The 19,246-nt window shown below is 51.4% G+C and overlaps 6 protein-coding genes across 6 annotated transcripts; 2 read left to right on the forward strand and 4 right to left on the reverse strand.

Moving 5' to 3' along the window:
- Window positions 1-152: 152 nt before the first annotated feature.
- On the reverse strand, window positions 153-489 carry QC764_120425 (uncharacterized protein; the record flags this gene model as incomplete). Its single annotated transcript, XM_062943305.1, has 3 exons — window positions 153-193; window positions 284-363; window positions 428-489. 3 exons carry the CDS (start codon window positions 487-489, stop codon window positions 153-155), a joined length of 183 nt encoding a protein of 60 aa, XP_062806388.1.
- A 72-nt stretch (window positions 490-561) lies between these two features.
- On the reverse strand, window positions 562-899 carry QC764_0024110 (uncharacterized protein; the record flags this gene model as incomplete). Its single annotated transcript, XM_062940089.1, has 2 exons — window positions 562-573; window positions 732-899. 2 exons carry the CDS (start codon window positions 897-899, stop codon window positions 562-564), a joined length of 180 nt encoding a protein of 59 aa, XP_062806389.1.
- Window positions 900-1,701: 802 nt separating this feature from the next.
- Window positions 1,702-5,594, reverse strand: QC764_120430 (uncharacterized protein; the record flags this gene model as incomplete). The annotated part of the gene is made up of 9 exons (XM_062943306.1): window positions 5,334-5,594; window positions 4,734-4,875; window positions 4,622-4,670; window positions 4,289-4,345; window positions 3,312-3,569; window positions 3,020-3,240; window positions 2,772-2,959; window positions 2,477-2,708; window positions 1,702-2,423 (listed from the first exon to the last, which is right to left on the reverse strand). The coding sequence occupies exons 2-9, from the start codon at window positions 4,855-4,857 to the stop codon at window positions 1,702-1,704; spliced, it is 1,851 nt and encodes a 616-aa protein (XP_062806390.1). The 5' UTR covers window positions 4,858-4,875; window positions 5,334-5,594.
- Window positions 5,595-11,046: 5,452 nt separating this feature from the next.
- Window positions 11,047-12,305, forward strand: QC764_120440 (uncharacterized protein). The gene is made up of 2 exons (XM_062943307.1): window positions 11,047-11,407; window positions 11,481-12,305. The coding sequence occupies exons 1-2, from the start codon at window positions 11,329-11,331 to the stop codon at window positions 12,251-12,253; spliced, it is 852 nt and encodes a 283-aa protein (XP_062806391.1). The 5' UTR covers window positions 11,047-11,328; the 3' UTR covers window positions 12,254-12,305.
- A 482-nt stretch (window positions 12,306-12,787) lies between these two features.
- QC764_120450 (uncharacterized protein) lies at window positions 12,788-14,373 on the reverse strand. The gene is made up of 2 exons (XM_062943308.1): window positions 14,052-14,373; window positions 12,788-13,974 (listed from the first exon to the last, which is right to left on the reverse strand). Exons 1-2 carry the CDS (start codon window positions 14,216-14,218, stop codon window positions 12,867-12,869), a joined length of 1,275 nt encoding a protein of 424 aa, XP_062806392.1. The 5' UTR covers window positions 14,219-14,373; the 3' UTR covers window positions 12,788-12,866.
- A 762-nt stretch (window positions 14,374-15,135) lies between these two features.
- QC764_120460 (uncharacterized protein) lies at window positions 15,136-18,900 on the forward strand (the record flags this gene model as incomplete). Its single annotated transcript, XM_062943309.1, has 1 exon — window positions 15,136-18,900. The coding sequence occupies one exon, from the start codon at window positions 15,136-15,138 to the stop codon at window positions 18,898-18,900; it is 3,765 nt and encodes a 1,254-aa protein (XP_062806393.1).
- Window positions 18,901-19,246: the final 346 nt, after the last annotated feature.

Below are 19,246 nucleotides of genomic sequence, written 5' to 3' on the forward strand. Positions count from 1 at the left end.
GATGCTGTGTGTCGACCTCATCATGTCCCCCAGGATTGCCGTATTCGCTTGCTGTGGCGTTGTATTTCTGAGGCTGTCGTCTCAATGATGCTGGATTCGTGTTTTTGGCTGCCGCTGCCATTCTTCTCTTTCTGTTCCTGCTTGTCCGCTGTTCACTCACCAGAAGCGATAAAGTTCAAGGCGAGCGGGACGGCTGCTGAAATATTAGTCTCCAACCTCACGGTGACTTCAAACAGGGCGACAGAGAAAAGAATGAAAAGCGGAAAGAAAAAAAAAACTCTACCAGTCTGCGTCCGGCTGCCGGCCAAGAATTCGCCCTTGGACTGGTTTCTGAATGTCCAGGCGACGCCTGTGCCGATGATACTGATGGACTGTCAGTTTTTGACTGTACGGTATGTGACGGCTTGGGTGACTAAGAAGAACGGACAGGAAAAGCCCATATGTCACATAGACAAGGGCGTGAGACGCCTCCCAGGATGGCTGTCCCATGGTGATGGTGGAGGTGATGCTATGGTCTTGTTCTCGAGATGGGTGTGTCGTGGATGAAGTGGCGAAGAAAGTTTACCCTTCCGTCTGTCCGGTATCAAAGTCAATTTCAACTCTCGGCGCGGAACACTGACTGAGGATCTCTCTTATACATACTGTCTTGATGGAGCAAGAGATGAAAATTCCCCAAGCTCCTCGTGATGTGAAAAACCCCACGCTTTTAGCAGAGATTATTGCGTCCTCACAGCGCCGGTGCCGGTGTTCAATTCTGCCAGCCTTTCCACAGTCGGATTGGTTTCCTGTGTCAACAAGCTCCAAGCCACTTGGTTCCATCTTCTCCTCGGGGAAAGAATGGCCCTCTCAACTGTTTCTCCCATCCCTGGTTCGCCGGCTCGTGGGGGTCTTCCCGCCATCTTTTTCCAAGTGTCTCTAACACTTGTCAGTGCATATTCACATGCTAATCTGTTAGCAGAGCAACGCAGTAGGTAATCGCTAGGTGATGCCAAGCCTGCAACCCGCCAGCCCCACTGCGACGCCCAGGCTTGTCACACCTGCAAGCGAACATGCTTGACAGCTGAGAGCCGGGAAATCCCTTCGGTAGCCGAGCAAATCAACGAGCATCTGTGAGCATAGCAACAATGCTAGTAAATATCACAAAGATCATCCAGAAGTGTTCCCAACTATCAAGAAGAATCGTCCAAGCATATCTCCATGATCAAGCAGGATTGTTTCCCAAGCATCACAAGTAGGATCGTTCCCAAACACGCATAATTTCGTCCAAAACATCACATCATATCAGAACAGTGTTCACAAGCACCATATAAATCCCGTCCAGGCACATCCCCATGATCACAAACATAAACACCACCAATGTTGACCACACACAAAGTTTTAGTCTTTTTTTAAAAAAAAAAAACAAAAATTAAAAATAAGTAAAAACAACGCAAAGTTTCCATTTAGTGATGGGGCAGCAATTTGCCACAAGGCAATGCCCTAAGAATATCTCCTTTTTTTTTCTCCCTAATTCCTCTTTAGATCCCCCTCTCACCAGCAACGGAAAGCTCCAGCCCACCAAGCAAACTTCCGACCAAGCTATCCCAGACAAAAAGGATATTAAAAAGAAACCCCGCCGAACCGATTCACCCAGGGTATCCATATGACGCCGAGAGAAACCAAATTGAGCGAAGGGGAGAGAGAAGGTGGGTGTGGACGAGATTACTCCTCCACGATGTCGGCGTCCGCCGGCTGGTAAAAGTACCGAGTGTGGTTTCGGCGAGGCTGGGCACAGCTCCGGTCGGGAGCGCGCCGCTGGGTCGGCGCGAAGGCCGGGTTGGGGTTATACGCCTGGTGATGGCGGGTCGGGGTGTTGTTGGTGATGACCGGCCAAGCGCTCATCATGCCAGGAGGGGTGTGTCCCGGGGGGTGGACCGGGAAGCTCTGGGCAAAGCTGGGCGACACAGTCGCCGGGTGGACAGGCATGCCGCTCATGCCAACCGCAGCGCCATCGCCGGGGATGTACGGCATTGGGGGCATGGCGGGGCCCGCGTAGCGCTGGTAATGCTGGGGCTCGTGGTGGTGGATGGGCATCTGGTGGCCCTGGTAGCCCTGGTGGCCCTGGTCGTATCCATAAGGGCCGTTGTTGTTATAGCGGGCCAAAGCATTGGCTGTGCTGTTGGGGCCATTGTAGATCTGGCCCGTGAAATTACCACGACGAATCGCGACTTGGTCGTCGTGGTGAGGCTGAGTCTTGTTGACCTCAGTTAGCTCATTCTTGCCGATGTAGCGGGTCGCAAGACGGGTCTTGGCTACCTTTGACTGCTTGCGCTGAACAGTCAAATGCTGGCCACGGAGGACCATGCCATCACGGTTGTTGATGGCATAAGTCGGCGTCTCCATCTTGTCGAACTCGACAAAGCAAAACTGGCGAGCAAGAGCACCTTGATTCACAGTCAGTTTGATGTTCAAGAGCGACTCGATATGATGGACTCACCTTCTTGGTTATGGCGCTGCACCATGTTCACCTTGATGACCTCGCCAACATCGGAAAAGATCTCAAACATCTCCTCCTCGGTGGCGTCAAGAGGAAGGCCGCCAACGTAGATGGAGCGGCGATCGAGATCGTACTGACGGAGAAATTCTGTGTCACGATCAATGTTGCTCTTGGCAGCACGCTTGCGGACATCGAACATGTCGATGTAGTAGTCAGGGAACAGGGCAACGGCCTTGTGAGTCGTCGTCAGTAACTAAAGTAAAATGCCAGATGGACAGTCAAAGAACAGGCCTACCATGCTGAATGTTTTCTTCGAGTTGAAGCTGGAGTACTCAACCAAAACGGAAGAGGGCAAATCCATGCGCTCGCAAGTGTCGTCATCAACAACCTCAATGCTGCTGACCGTTCCGAAAGTCTCCATGATCTTGTGAGCCTCATCAATCAGGATCTCGCTGCAGTCGCGCTTGTAAATGATGAAAGATCCTTTTGACCCTCAGGTCAGCAATCACGATCAACTCCTTACCCAACGGGATCGGAACTTACGGTTGGACTTGACCATCTCAGTGCGGCAGGGGCGGCCAAAAATGGGGACGCCGCGACCTCTCTCGATCGCATCCTTGGCCTCCTCCTCCGTCGTGTATTGGACGAAAGCAAACGGCAAGTTGTTGTGATCACGGCGGATCTTGACAAACACAGTGCCAAAGCGACTGAAGGCGCGCGTAACAGCGGCCTCAAGAGCGACATCGTCGCGGGGCTCAGCCAGACTGCAAACCCATCAACGTCAGAAAAGATGTCAAGATTGCAATGTGCTGAAGTTGGGGTGCGCAGAACCTACTTGGCGACGAAGACACACGCGGTGGACGGGTAGACGTCCTGGGGGTCAATCTCAGCGCTGTTGCCAGAATCGCTGGCAGACATGGCCCAAGTAACAGAGCGAGAGGCAGAGAGGGATCCAACAGAGTCGCCAGCGACCTCGACAGCCCAGGAGACTGAGCGGAGATCGGTGGTAGAGGTCGAGGCAGTGGCCTCCGCGGCAGCAGACCTGGTGGAGGTCTCAAGGACCTCGTCATCCTCCTTCAAGGCGGCGGACGGACTACATATTGGTGACAGATGTTAGTCCATTGCGTTGGTTGTTTGTGGGAGAGGAAGAGGAGGGTGAGCTGTGGGGAAGAGGTAAATAAATAGAGGGAAGACCCCTTTTTTTCTCCGCAACTCTGATCTCATCATCGGTTACGCACACTTCTCAAAGAAAGGTTAAACCAAACCGGTGTAGGAGATGAGATGGAAAGTCGGACAGAGACCCAAGGAAATGAAGGTGTAGCAACGGAAAGTGCAAGGGACTTCGAAGCGGCATTTGAAACCATTATGTTTCTCGCTGGCTCAGGACTCCTGAAGAAAACCAAGTATTTTCCTGCGGAATCTATTCTGGAAAACCCAAAGGATTCAGAGGCATAAACTTAGGCTATTAAAAAGCCCGACTCTAAGCCTGCTATGGAGAGGGAAATGCACCAATGTTTGGAAAGACAGATATAACTGGTGACAAAGACCAGAAACACCCTACTATCTCTCTCACCAAGCGTGTGTGTGGAATGGGAAGGTAGTGATACTCCTGTTGGGAGTTTCGTTTAATAATCCCGCCCATTTTGTTTACCAAATAACCGAGTAAATATCGGTAACTCGGCAAACAGGATGGCGGAATCATCTTACAAAAACCCAACTAGTGATTGCTCGAAAGGGCAAGACTCACTTGAGCCTGCTGAAAGAGCGAGAAGAGTGGATCTGGAGATGGGATGGAAGAAGGCGAAGGCTTACACAATGGGAGAGCCCGACTCAACGGCATCATCGTTGGCCTCGACCTTGCAAGCAGCACTGGAAGATGTCAGTACATTGACCAACAAAACAACAAAACAAGGGAGAAAGGAAGACTTCACTCGACATGTCGCCAACACAGCCGATGTCCAATGTGCGAAGGGTATGGGGTGCGAGGAACGGAAGGAAGACGTCGACGATGCCAGGCCCACAATGTCGGAAAGAGTACCCGACTGCGAGGCCCACCAACGCCAAGGCCGAACTTGAAGGGGTGAAAAGGGGAATAAAACGCCGAGACTGAGAGGGTAAATCCAAGCGGACAAGATCGAAACGTACAGGGAGGCAGCGAGCGACTCCATGGCGGGAGAGGAGGCGGCGGAAAAAACTATCAGAAAAGAAGTCAGCCTCACAGATCATTGGTGCCGACGGAACAGGTCTCTTCACTGACTCAGCTCATCGGAGCCGGCAACGGACGAGGGCTCGCTGACCGAGCGGGAACGGCCAGAGGCGACAGGGCTGCTGTCGACGCCAACGACAGCTTCCTCGGACCAGGTCACCGAGGGCGACGACATCTCGAGTTCGAGTTTGTTCTGAAGACGCTTTGTTAGCGACTGGTCAATTTGGATGGAGCGATGATGAACAGTTCATGAAGGGTGAAGAAGATGATGGATGGATGGGGTGGCTGACAGCAGATGGTGGTCGATGATGGTTGAGAGTGCTCAAGAGGGTCGAGGACGAGGTGGTTGTTCGAAGGAAAGGGAAGAAAGGGAAGAAAGGGAAGGAGGGCAGCAATGAAGCAGGGAAGAAAGGAAGAAGGTTGCAAACGAAAAGTTGACCCAATCGATTTACAAAGCTATGTGGTGAGTAGCCAGAATCGTCAGGCCGCTGAGATCAACCAGTCACCTTGGCCAGAGTCGTCAGGCCACAACCACCTCAGCCAGAGCCGTGAGGCCGCGGTGACTTCTAGTCGGGCGTGGAGGCCAAAAGATGAGGTCGTAGATGGAGGTGGTTATGAGAAAAGAAAGCCATCGGAGGAAAAAATACTTACTGGTTGTTACTTCGATCGAAATATCGAAGAAGGAATGGTGAGGGAGCTGAGGAGGGTATCATCCAAGGAAGAAGTGGGAGGACGATGGAGAGAGAAGAAGAGAGAGAGCAGGAAGATTTAAACTAAATAAAATATGGGTATGATGTCGTCGACAGGTCTCGGCAGTGCGGTCTGTGGGTAGGATATCGTCGACAGTCTCGGCACTGCGGTCTGTGTGTATGGTGTTATCGATAGGTCTCGACACTGTAGTCTATGGGGAGGATGCCGTTAACAGTCTCGGCACTGTGGTCTGTGGGTATGGATGTTGTTGACAGGTCTCGACACTGCGGTCTGTGTGCAGGATCTCGTCAATGTGTCTCGACACTGCGGCCTGTGGTGGTAGGAACACGAGATGCCTGACGGGAGTGTAGCCTCCAAAGCAAGGTGTTCGACCTGTGCAAAGAGGAAGTACGCATTATCAAGGCTCTTAGGTCAAGGCTTCTGGTTCAAGTACCTGTATTACTTAGCGGTAACGGGTCATGGTAAAGCAGCTATTAGATCTCAAAGCAGAGAAGACTACTGGCACTAGCCAGGCAGAATACTACACTTTGGGAGAGGAGATGATGGGGTAAGCCAATTGACGACTGTCTGCTGGATGGGATGACTCATTATCAAGCAAGCACTCGATTTGAAGGCAGGAAGAGAGCAAATATTCTTCTTCTCGGTATTTTCAAGGGTCTTCAGAGATATTATTTGAGCCAGGTTTGAGTTTTCATAATGTTAGGTACAGTGATTTTGAGAAAGTGTTGTTCCTGGAAAGGGAAAGAAGAAAGTGATGCCTTTGTGCTTGTTGCTATCTCATTGAGTCGCTCTCATGACTAAGGAATCACATTCACGAGTTGTTTAGGGCCCTGAGTCATATTAAGAGCTTTTTAAAGCACAGGAGGTATCTTCTAACAAGTGAGAAAGACTCGCACCAAGTCTAGAAAAGTCGTGCGATGAGACGAAAGGAAGACAAAGTGGGAGAGAGACCTTCTGGGCGTGGGAAAAAGAAAAGGTTGGACGAAGTGAAGGGGGCAGTGGAACAGAAGATAGTGCGGCAAGGCGGCAGAAGAGTCTCGTGAATACGGAAGAGAAAGATTGACACTGCTTTAGAGAGAAGATTGTGGGTATGATTTTGCTGAAGGACAGGGCAGCACCAACCATCGACTATCAAAGCAATAACACCATGCTCTACATACTGTGCAGCTACCATAGGAGTATGAAAATCCCGTAAAAATTCCGCAACTTTCTTGTTTACCATAAGCTTATTAAGGACATCATCCCCCACATGATAGGCTGGTTTCAAGGGAGCATGAAAAGTCCGTAAAAAACCCGCAACTTCCTTGCGAACAGTAAATCACAAGATGAGCTCCGTTGACCTCTTTCTTGTTGTCTCCATGCCATAATGCGCAGGGTCTCTATTTCTGTCTTGGTAGATATGTTTGAGAGTTGAAGAAGCTCAAATCCTGATCCATTCTTGCATATCGTCTTAAGACTTCGGTTCTCGGTAAATTGAACCCAAGGCATCTCTCTTTGCTTGGCCTGACGATGTCATGCCCACTACAGTAGACGAGCGCCTGGGGAGGATGAAAGTCCTGTGAAGAATTCGCAACTTCCATGTGAACGGTGCTTCATTAGACAACTTATTGGCGATGTCATTCTTTAAATAATAGGCGGGTAGCATAAGAGATTGCAAAGTCTGCGAAAACGCCGCAACTTCCTCATTTACGGCACTTCAATAATGAGGCCGTTGACGATGTCATCCTCGGAAAAGTAGGCAGGTAGTATGGGAGCGTGAAAAGTCTGCGAAAAGTCCGCAACTTCCTTATATACAGTGCTTTATAAAATAATATCGTTGATGATATCGCTGATGATGTCGGTGATGATGTTGTTTGTGTGTTGTACTCGATATAGTAGGCGGGTGTCAGGGGGGCAGGAAGAATCCGTAAAAACTCCGAAACTCCTTATGTGCGAGGCTTGATATCAGGGCGACATCATCCTCAGTATACTTGGCGAGTACTATAGAAGTAGGAAGAGGTAATTCACATCTTTGTAGCTTTATTAAGTACCAGGCTCAAAACAGCAAGTTTATGAGAATATCACACTCATTATAATGGGTGGGTACCATAAGAAAAAGGTGCAAAGAAAACAACACCGCTTCCTGAAGATAACACACACTGTTTCCAATCTAGGACTAGGGCCACTTAGGGAATGTGCTAGGGACGATAATAACCATGAAGATACCTAATTTCATCATCTCTTGACCTCGGACCTGGGAAAAATCATTGTCAATTTAATCGGCTAGACGCACAAAAGGCGGGGAGGCTCATGAGGCAAGGGATGGCTCTCACGGGGCACTCGGAAGAAAGAAAGGTATACCATTATTGTAATTTTTTTTCTTTTTTATTTATTTTATTTGATTTACCTTTCCTATCCTATCTTTCCTTTCTAACTATTCTTTTCGCTTTCGGTTTATAACTAGGGCTTGTATATATATGTCTCGGAATTTCAAATTCTAATCTTTAAGGGTATTATATTTTACTAAATAAATCACGATTTGTGAACGAATTAAGTTAAGGCTTAGTATTAAAGTTATGCATTTGATATATAGAGGGATTTTATTACCTCTACCTTTATTACTATTGCGATGATATAAAAAATTAAAGGCTGGAATAGGCTATAGAAATTACCGCTAGCTATCATTACGAGTCGGCCTATACCTCTCAATAGAGAGTTTTTCATAAGATCGTTACTACTACGCAGCAATGACCCTCGGCCAATAAATGTGACACACACATACACACACACGCGCACAAAAGGCGTGCGAACCAGATCGCGGTGGGAATCATTGGAGTAAGGCAAACTAAAGAAAGCCAAAACTTCTTCAGGTGCAGAACCCTATTCAGGAGGAGATCGTTGTCATATCGCGCAGTTGGGGCAAAGAAATCTCTCCAAGAACAATGAGACCAGAACCATAAAATGACATTGAACAGCCTTGAAACATCAGCAACTTTCCCTAGAGACAGACTTCCCACACAGTACGCTAGATTACTATGTGTAAGGTAAGGGCAAGATGACGATGTGCAAGGCAAGGTTATGCAGTCTTTTGAGATGGGCCATTTAGTTTGCTTTGATAGAGAACCAAGAGACATCCAGCACTCCACTCTCTTGAATGGAATACACTTGATGAATCTTTACTCTTCAGCAAGAGGTAAAGAGATAAAAGAGGCGTTGCGATATGAATAGTCAGCGTGATAGCGTAACATGATCATGGGTGTGCGGAATAAAAGGGCTTGGGAGATTGCAAAGATGACCCCAGTTGTGAGGCTTTCTTTGCAGAAATAGGGACAGGGCTTCTTGAACGAGGGAGAGTTGAAAGATCACATCTGCCCAGCAGTTCGCTGCCTACCGAACAGAGGCATCTGTCACAAGACAGGCAACCCCTGTCCTCATAGTGGAGAGATGGGCCCGGGGATTGGAACCTTAAATCAACGACCTCTGAAAGACCCCGGGACTGAAATGTGCAGAACACACCATCTTCCATCTTCCATCTTCCATCTACCAGGTAAGCTATGGATGACCTGACGCTTTTGCTAAAGAGGATGACGGCATACAGACCGGAAGTCTGGGAGGACTGACACCGATCATGGCCTCAAAGTCATTAGACAGTTGATGCAACAACAATAGATAGAATTGAAAGAGGCAAGGCCTGGAAAGCAGGGCTGTGGTGGCTTTCTTCTCTTGCCCGTTTCAACTGCTTTCATGGTGCAGGACATGCTGGTTTTTCAAACACCCACTTTCTTTGATTTTCGAAACTGGAGAACAGCAGAAGCAAGCGTATCTAGGTAAGCACATCTTCGCAATCATGCCGACTGGGTGTTGATTTGCATTTGATTCCATCCTTTTGACAACAGTTGGCGATAAAGTGGGTATGCACGTGATCTGCACCTGAGGCGCATGTCGCAGGAGATCAATGTCGCAAGGCGGCGAGGCTGAAAGTATTCCGGGTACACAGCTGCATATCCTCCATTTTGAACCAAGAAAGAGAAAGCATCCAATAGAGATCGGGTGCAACAAGTCACAATGGAGGTCAGATGTAGGGCATAGCTTCTGAGTGCAGTATATAGGCATTGAAGAAACCTAGGAAGGCCAGAGTGAAGAGCTCTTGGCTAATCGGAAATGGAATGCTACACAGCGACTCAGATGTTGTTGATGGGAAAGTCCAACGCAGCAAGTTTGATGCAACAACTCCAAATGCTCCACCTTTTTGCCGCTGAAAGAAGATCGGCACACCGCTGCAGTGTGTGCCTCTGTAGGTACTGGCCTGCATTACCCATCCCTCTGCATTTGCTTGAAGTAGTATTGACACTTCGTCCGAGCATACACTATTTTACAACAACCTTGCCACGATCTACGCTAGAACTTCTACATAAAGGCTTATTAAACTACGGAGTATGATCAAGGTACGAATCGAACATCTGGCATTTATGCCGAAGGGTGCGCCTAGAAGTAGCGGGAAAACAGTTTTAAAAATGAAGGCCGTTTCTTACGACGATCGGGCAACATACTTCCAGTAGGCGGTGAATTCCTTAAGATGGTAAATGCTCGGACAATGCCAGTTTCACAACCCTACCTACATGAAGCCAGCGGGAAGTCCATATCACACAGCAGCCAATCACGCACACACACAAAACCACAGCGCCCGACAACTTGGGTCCAAAGACGTTATGCCTTGGCAGTGCAGTTGAACCAATCATCGTTGAGTGGCTGAAGAGGTGCATACGGGTACCGTACCCGCGTTTCGATATCTCGCTCTCAGGTTACACACACTTTGATGGATTTCATGCCAAGAGAAGCTGGCGTGGAAGCTGTGAGGCGTGATACAAACTAAGCAAAGCACAAAATTAGGCTAATCCTGCAGTGATGGTGCCGGAGCCATCATCCGCTTACAGTGGTGCTTTGATGATGAGAATGCATAGCCGGTATATCTGGAGCTTATGTCACAGTATCAACTCTGTTTAAGAGTTGCAAGGAATTGACAATGCTCTTTCAAGGCTTAAGGTGATCTTTTTCTTCGGACTGAGGTCAAGTCCACAGTGTCGGGTATCTCCTGCATTTCTCTAGTAAGGCAAGCAGCCCTTTGTATTGTTTGAAGCAGTCCCCGACATTTGCCTGCGTCTCTTTACAGAATTTATGAAGGTATTCTGCCCGTTCATTGGGTAAACCAACTAAGGAACCGTCTGCTTCTAAGAGCAGGGAGTGGGTGGACCAGCGGACATGTAGTGAGAGTCCTACAAAAGGTGGAAAGCAATCAATTTCGTCCGAACAGATATCTCTGTTTGGAAAGCACAACTTAGGTACTCTGAAAGTGAAGCTCATCACCTCCAGTTATGGGCAGTACAAGGATATTGTTGACCATTGAAGGCTTGATGGAAAAGAAAAGAATCAGGGGACAGAGTAAACCATAGACCAACCCTCTACCCACAGACTTGCATATAACTATTCTATGCGAATGGTCCTTATAAGGGCTTCATATAAAGATTGACTTGGTTGCCTGATGATGGTCCGGGTTAGGGTTGAGCACAAGCATGGCCTTGGCGCAAGAGCCCCACGTGAAAACCAAATCCGAAGCTATATGACCACCCCACTGGCGTCCCGCGCTCTGATTGCTCTGATGACGTCCTGCAAAACCCAGCAATTCAGAGCTCCAATCCCCAGAATTGGACCTCTGGAAGCCGTTGCGCCGCATGGAACATTGAGGTGCACCTCCACTCCCCGACCACCATACCCTCAGCTACCGCCATTGCGATAATGCGCATAGGAGTTTGAGCCAACCGGGCTCTTTGCGCATATTCAACACCACCGGCGAACATCGAGCCATTGTTGCCCGCACCTGGCCCTCGATATCTCGAAGCTCCCGACCCTTGTTATACATAGCCCAAGTCTACAGTGGCGAGCTAGACAATCGCCCACCATGCAGACCACACGAGTCCTCCGCTACAAAGGCTTCTGGGGCCGAAGCATGGACGAGCTCAAACGTCTTTCCAACATCGGTACCTAACTCCCTCCAACCTCCCCTCTCCCACATCATCACTAACCTCACCTCCTTCCCCCCCCCCACCCCAGCCATAAAAATGGAAGGTGTCACCGGCCCCCAAGGTCCCCGCGAACTCTTCGACTTCCGCACCCCCTCCTCCATCGAAGACTGCAAAGTCATGTCCGACGACGAAATCGGCGGCCTCTCCACCTCCCACCTCGACTGGATCGTCGCCCCCCCAGCCGGCTCTGTCCCCGCCTCCCAGCTCCCATCGCCCAACGCGCCCGGCTACGCCAAATTCTACGGAAACATCTCCACCTACCTCCCAGCCGACCGACCAGATATCAAACGAACGGGGTATGCCGCGTTTCGAACACAAGACCGGCCGCGTAATCTCTTTACCAGAGGACTGTGGGACATCGATCCGTACATCTACCTCGCATTGCGAGTCAAATCAGACGGGAGGAGTTACTTTGTCAATGTGCAGACAGAATCGATTGTGCCGACGGATCTACATCAGCACAGGTTGTTTGTCAAGAAGCCCGGGGAGTGGGAGACGGTGTTGATCAAGTGGAACAATTTCGTCAGGACGAACCACGGGTTTGTGGTAGAGCCGCAGACGGAGATCTTGAGGCAAAAGGTCAAGAGTATTGGGGTGGGGTTGACGGATAGGATACCGGGGCCGTTTGAGCTTTGTATTGAGAGGATGTGGGCGACGAATGACGAGAGCGATGCGGATCAGGTGGTGGATGCTTCTGCTGCCGTTGCTGCGCCGGAACAGGAGGCGCCGGTGGTGGAGACGAAACAAGAGGGGGATTTGAAGACGAAGAGGGGGGAGAAGGTTGCTTGGGGGAGTCGGTAGTGTGTGCTGAGAGAAGAGGGGGATGTGAGATGGCGATACGAGATGTGTAAATATACTGAATTTGTCATGGGCACAGTATGGAGAATGGGAACGGGCAAAAAGCTGATTCTACCAAATTAAGGGAACATGAAGGCAGTGTGAGACGGGAACGGCTCGGTTCATATGTTGACTGACATGTATATAGAAATCTCGAGCCAGCACTTCGCAAGACGAATCTGCACTTTGCAATCTTGCCATCCGAAGTCAAATGTCATGTCAGGTATCATCAATCTCGTCGATTATTCATAGCGACTTCCCAAGGAAGCCTTTCTACACAAGATACAAACAAGAAATCATCGCCCTCCACTCACTGTCTCTCCCAAGTTGATGTTGAACAATACTCCTTTGCTCCATGCAACCAACCGATTCCTCCAAAACAAATCAGATTTGGCCTCACCCAAACGCCGCCCAGTATATGCGGAACCTCGATGCGCAAAAAAACACACAAGAAAAGCACAAGAAAAGCACAAGAAAAGAAGAAGAAAAAAAGAAAAGAAAAGAAAAGAAAAAAGAAAACTCCCAGAAACCCCGCTACCGTGCACTCGTCGTGTTCAAAGCCCCATGACCACACCCGTTACTCCAAATCCATATCCGAATTGCTGTGGCTCTTCCCCCTATCCCATTCCCTCTGCTCACCCTTCTTGGTGTACTTGACCGAGTCAAACATGTCCTTTTCACTTTCCTTGCCCCCCCTTTCCCACTTTTTGATCTGTTCCTCTGTGAAACCGGCAGCCCGCAGTCTGTCAGCACCCTGTTGCTTCCACTTCTGCCTGTCCCGGAACAACTCCACAGCCGAGTCCCAGGTGTTGCTGCTGGACGTGTCCTGCTTAAGAATGTCATCCAGCGGCACATCGTTCTTCGGATCGTAATCCTCCGCAAACCGGCTATCCATCGCCGCGGCGCCCCTTCTAGGAGCACCGGCGCCTCTTCCTCGGACACGAACTGGCGGCTCCGACGTTTCAGAGGGAGGTGCTGGGCCTATCAGCTCGTCCGGGGGATCGGAGTCCTCTTCGTCCACATGGCGATGCGGCCTAGAATGCCGAATGGACCGTGATTGATCTTTCTCGTCACGCTCGTCATGTTCGTGTCGCCTATGTGAATGAGAGCCACGGTCTCTACCGTCCTTCCCAGACCTCCTTCCATGCGGCCTGGAGTGATGGCGATGGCCGTCCTCGGGCTCGCTGCTGAGGGGGGAGCGATCCCGGTGTCGTCGCTCTCTGCGTTCTCTGTGCCCAGGAGAGCGGGACCGTGACCTTTCGTGCCGTCGGTGATGTGAGCGCTTTGTGTCGTCGTCAACCCTTCGGTGGAACCGTTCGCGATCTTTCTCGTCGCCATGCTTGGACTCGCGACTCTGGGAAGGCTCAGTCTTGGTTGAGACCAAGTGGCGGTCTTTTCTGTCACTCCTCCTTTCCTTGGTGCTGTCTCGATCGCTTTTGGTATGGCTACTCTCGCCTCCTTTGCGACCCTGCAAAATGGAAGATATAGCCCCAAGTTGGCGGCGCCGAATGTCAGACTTGGTGGGGTTGAGTCGCTGTCGCTTCCTCTCTTCGACCTCGGTATGGTGGTTGAGCCGGGCTTGGGCTTCAGCGGCTTCCTTTGCAAGGAGGGCCTTGTTGTGATTCGCAGTCTCCTTTATTATGCGCCCGAGAAAATTGGTATTGGGCTTCGCCTTGTTCGCCGGCCTGGTCGTTGGGCGTACGGTCAGCATGGGTGGTCCTGATGAGATGGCCATGACGATGGAGGTTGCGGTGAAACATACTTGGAAGATCGGAAAGCTTCGAGACCGACTGACGAGTATTTGATGGAGGCATCGCTGGCTTCCTTTGCCAACAAGCCCGCCACATAGTCATCTGTGAGTAAGGTATCGTTTGCCATGTTTGCCGTGTGTTCAACCTTTCCAGAATGCGAAAAGCTGACGAAGGCCATCCATCAGAGTGGGAAGGAAATAAAGAATAGAGGGCGCAAACCCTAACAAAACAGCATTACTGATGAAGAGTAAGGCGGAAGGCAATTTTGAGGTGGTCGGTTGGCGGAGCAGGTTGCTGAGCCTCCTCGCGCATTTGGAGTTCACTGGGTGGTGTGTGCCAGACCGATCAGTTGCGGCTCAGCCAGTTGCGATCCTTATCAGGCACTTATCGCATGTATTTCTTTTATCTTATCAGTCGTGCCTTGGCAACGGCATCAAACATTGTTTCTTATGCAACACCCCTTCAACCACCAGCTTTGATTTGACCCTCTGGCCTGTAAACAATGGAAGATATGTGAAAAATGAACATATACACTCTTGCTATCTTACAAATGCCATCTCATCAAGGCGTTATTCTACTTCGGCTCCAACATGATCTCACCCCAAGGCAATGCCCACGCAAAACCGAACAGGGGTTTGAAACTCAGGTTCAATGGAACGTACTGTCATAGCCCTGCTAAACTTGAACTGCGGGTAGGTAGCATCAGGGGACCTGTGATGCGAGGCGAATCGCCCACAAAGGTCCAGCAGCAGCGGCAACTCTGAGAGCTCTGTTTGCGGAACAAGAGAACAAACCCCAGATTCTCCAACAAAGCATGCATCGATTTCTTGATCAATGGATTGCTGCCATTGAGAACCAAAAGGTTCATGGTCAAAGACACTTGCCCCACCTCGCACGCACTAGCTAAAGCTGAACCCCTCTGGCCTGTCTACTGGCCAGCCCCTCAATTAGCCCCAAGACCCCAGCCAGAGTGCCAAAGGGCAGCGGGCAGCCAGCACCAGCACGGGCCAGTGCAGTAGCATAGCAATCAAGCCATTCCATCCACAATTCTTCAGCTCGCTGAATGGAGCAGCGCACCAGACTGTGAAGACGACAATGGCTGCCGTGCAGCTCGAGGCCGACGCGATCGGCGGCGAGTTGCGCCTGATCCGAGATGCTCTGAGAGACTATCTCGACGATAAGATCCTTCTGCACAACCGCAAAGTCAAAGGCCCGACAACGAAAGGCGGACGGGAGTTTATGGAAGACATCTTGGGCCGTCTCGACCGAGTGTCCACAGGTGTCGATAAGCAGCTCTCATCACACAACACGCCTCCGCCGGCCAGAGGCCCCGATACTCCGGTATCTTACAACTCACCAGCTTCCCATCCAGTTTTGCCACCGAACGGCCTACCGGATGATGGATCGCTGAGAAACCAGGAACAGGCATCCTCACGACAGCCTTCACAACCTCTCGCGCCATCACTATCGCACCCCCCTCCGCCTCAGACCAATGGGAGCGGCAGCCTCGCTCCTGTCCACCATGCGGGACACCCATCTGGAGCCTCGCGGGTACTCGAACCTCCGGCTGTGTCGGTGGAAGTACCCTCTAAGCCGAATACACCACCGACCCATAACTCAGAGCCTGCATCACCATCGCCTGCCCATCAGCATCCTCATCAGTCACAACAGCCACAGCCAGATTTCACCCCTAGGAGTCCATTGAGCCCTCAAAGTCAGACGGAGAGTAAGGATCAAGGTCAGACTGAGACACAGTCGCGAGGCAAAGCTCAGGCCAGCAAGAGTCAGACGCCACAGGACCGAGGCATCACGTTGTCAAACGGAGCCGTCTATCATGAACCCATCGTACAGCCACACGAGGCCTCACCCCTCTTTGACTGCATGTACCGGGATGTCAACGACTTGAACGAGGAGCTCTTCGAACAGTACTCAAATCACCCCGTCGTCAAGGACAGGGGGTATTTCAAGCTCCAGGTCAGGGAGTTGCCTCCGCTCCAGGTACGAAAGGTTGAGCGCCCGAGCAAAGACCACGCCACCTCGTTCCGCTATCTGGCCGACAAGCAGGGACTAGTCAAGGTCGACACGGGTAAGAAGAAACGGTTCACGCCTCCGCATCTTCCATTTCCTGTTTCGGCAAAGACGCAGTGGACTTTACAGGAACAAAAGGAGCTCTGGAACACCTCGGCGGCGAACCCTCCCAAGGGCACACGGGGTTACATCATTGGCAACCCGCTGTTCGATGACATCGAGCTCCATCCTGGCAACAGGCTCAAATCGAGAGGCCGGACCGTTCTCGAAGGCATCAACACACAATATGTGTACTTCAATTTGGAAGGACTAACTATCACCACTATGCATCGAGAAGATGCCCATGTGAGGTCGGAGAATCTCCTCCGGTCAGGCCAGCACAAGTTCTGGTGCTTTGTCAAGCCAGCCTTCTCAGACAGGTTGGAGGAGAGGATGGCGGCCGCGTATCCCGAGATGCGCCGATGCTCGCAGGCCGTCCGTCACCTCAGTCGCCACATCCCACCAGCCAAACTGGATGAATGGGGCATCGAGTACACTCTCGATTACTGCATCCCCGGCCAAGCGGTGGTCACAGAACCTGGGACGTACCATCAGGTACTGAACCTGGGTCCGAACTATGCTCTGGCGGTCAATGTTGAGTACATGTCATCCCCCGAGGACCCTCCGAACTACCGTTTCTGCGACAGGAACTGCCCCGATCCGTTTGCCATGAAGGCTACCGACTTTGGCATATACGGTGATCCCAATTGCCTGGCGGCGCAGGAGGAACAAGCCAGGTTCTCTGGAGAGAGGCCAGACCAAGAGGAACAGGCCAGGATGGCAGCACGGTCGTCCATGTTTCAGTCTGCCCCAGAGCAGCCGTCACCACCATCTCAATCACCCCTAGCTGCACCCCAACTGACGCAATCTGTCACCCCGCCGCCAGAGCATAGTTCCTCTGCCGTCTGTGAGCCATCTCAATCCGGCTTGGTGCGGCCGGAAGCACTTGTACAACGCCGCGAGCCGTCAAGCCAGCCGTTGGCGGAGCCCAAGGTGCATACGTTTCAAGGTTTCCAGCCTCCGCGAGAGAGCAGTCTCGGCTCGGTCCTTCGGTTACCGTCAGAGGCGGGGATGGTGACTCCGTCTCAAAACGTTAAGCAACCCGACCCATCGCCACAGCCCCCAGCGGCCCCGCCGCCGGTAGCCGTTGAACCTGCCACAAGGACATCGGAGCCACGTCGATCACAACCTCTATCCGAACCAGCTCCTGGGTGGGATAATGCCATGTTCCGCGCAGAACAACAAGACCTAGCACCTCGCTCACAACTCCTGCGCCATCCAAACACTTTCCTAGACGCCTCTGGACAACCCTTCCAGACCACCCATCAGGCTGCCCCTTTTTCACATCATCATAACCTCCCCTTGCTCCCTCCACCGCGACAAGCAAGCTCAGAGCCGCTTCGGAAAACCGCAAGGCTTGTTCATAACAGAAGACCTGCACCGACGGAACCGCTATCCCCTCGCTCGGCAAAGAGACAGCGCGTGATGGAGTACTTGCGTTTTGAGGATCCCTTCGGGGTTGATCCGGAGCCAGAGATACCTCCGAGCTACTTCACTCATGCCAGCTCAAGTCTTGCAACGCTACTTCGCTCATGTCAAGATGACGTGTACAACAACATTCAGCCGCAGCAGGTGTCTGGAAGACCTGGCTTTGACCGGCTGGCGCGGCTCATCAGTGACTGGAGACGTTGTGTGCGAGAACAGAACCCGACGCCGTCGGGCGTAGACCTTGTCACCAACCTCAACCGCGTTGCCGGAGAGGAGCCTGAGCTGAACACGTTTCTTGGTCGGTTCTGCAAAATGAAGCTCGCAGAATGGCTCGATTCCAAAGCTGAAGAGCAGGAACGAGCTAGGCCGGCCTTCCAGCCGGCACAGCAAGATGCTACTGATCTCTTGCTCCAGGAGCTTGGCTGGGCCGAAGCTGAGAGGCACACGCTGAACGACTACATCCGAGAGGGCAAGTGCTGGAAGACAATCTGCGGAGCCTACGACGGCCTTCTCTGCGTCATTCCACCCGATCCAGCCTTTCAGCAGCTGGCTCTCTTTCAGGACCAGGTGCTGATGTTTCACCATCAGCTCAACGACCCGTTCCTTCGCGCTATGTGCGCTGTGGGCAAGACCCTACAAGGCTGCATCTGGGAGAGCCGCGAACTGCCCGCCTTTGTTTTCGAGTCTGAAGACACCATTGCCCTCTCGACCGAGGAGCTGGGGCCGATGCTCAAGCAGTACAAATACATCACGGCTAACGTCTTCAACCCTCATGCGCCATACGAATGGCCAAAGCCAGTGGGCTGGAAGGCGTCCTGGCAGTGGCCGGTGGATCCGACAGCTGTGCTCCATGAGAAGTGGTGCAACGTCTGTAAGAAGAAGAAGTCATGTCGTTGTCACGCCAAGTTTGTACCAGCCATCCCACGGGTGTCGATTGACGGGAGCAAGGGCAGCGGGGTGCGTGTTATGGGAATGTTTAGAGCTAATGACATCATCGGCGAGATGCTGGGCGAGCTGGTGCCTCCCGGAGCGATCCCTAATCGGGAGTGGACGATGGAGTTTCGGCGTCCGGATCTTGACGATGTTGTCGTGGCTGAGCTCTACTCCAAGGAGCAGGGCAACTGGGCGCGGGTTGTGAGGCATTCCGCCCATCCTTCCTGCGAGATTTCCATCAGGAAGATGGAAGGCAAGTGGAGGATGCTGATTGTTGCCAGCAGGCAGCTGTTTGACGGTGAAGAGATAACTGTCAAGTACGGTCGTGGGTATCACAGGAACCAGGCCTATGGCATTGTTGAAGGGTTCTGAGCGCGGTTTTTCAACATTTGTCAGGGACGTGTCATGGTCAACAACATCGAAGGCGTGAGTGTATAAAAGGTCTAGGATTGGGAACAAGGGCGGTGGTGGAAGCGGAGTAGCGGTGTCGTTTGTGTGGCTTTTCTTTCCATGTTGGTATCCTTCGCGCATAATACTTTCAGGGGGTCGTTTTTATCTGCAAGCAAGGGAAGGAATGGGATTGGTGGATGGGTTTTCTGCCGGAAGGGTTGTAGGCGGGCAATTGCTTTGCTACACTTTGTGTGTTTCTGCTTGCTTGTCGTTCACCGGCACATACACGATTTTGCATTGTCTTCTCGTTGCTTTTGTTACAGTTGCT

This window comes from Podospora pseudoanserina, chromosome 1 (assembly GCF_035222485.1).
Source record: "Podospora pseudoanserina strain CBS 124.78 chromosome 1, whole genome shotgun sequence".
In the NCBI taxonomy this organism is placed as follows: domain Eukaryota; kingdom Fungi; phylum Ascomycota; class Sordariomycetes; order Sordariales; family Podosporaceae; genus Podospora; species Podospora pseudoanserina.

What these genes read in the sequence shown, in the direction of transcription:
- QC764_120440 (XM_062943307.1), top strand. Translation starts at nt 11,329, where the DNA reads ATGCAGACCACACGAGTCCTCCGCTACAAAGGCTTCTGGGGCCGAAGC. An exon ending in CAAACGTCTTTCCAACATCG is followed by an intron (nt 11,408 to 11,480) that starts GTACCTAACTCC and finishes CCCCCACCCCAG; the next exon opens with CCATAAAAATGGAAGGTGTC.
- QC764_120450 (XM_062943308.1), bottom strand. Translation starts at nt 14,218, where the DNA reads ATGGCCTTCGTCAGCTTTTCGCATTCTGGAAAGGTTGAACACACGGCA. An exon ending in GAAGCTTTCCGATCTTCCAA is followed by an intron (nt 13,975 to 14,051) that starts GTATGTTTCACC and finishes CCCAACGACCAG; the next exon opens with GCCGGCGAACAAGGCGAAGC.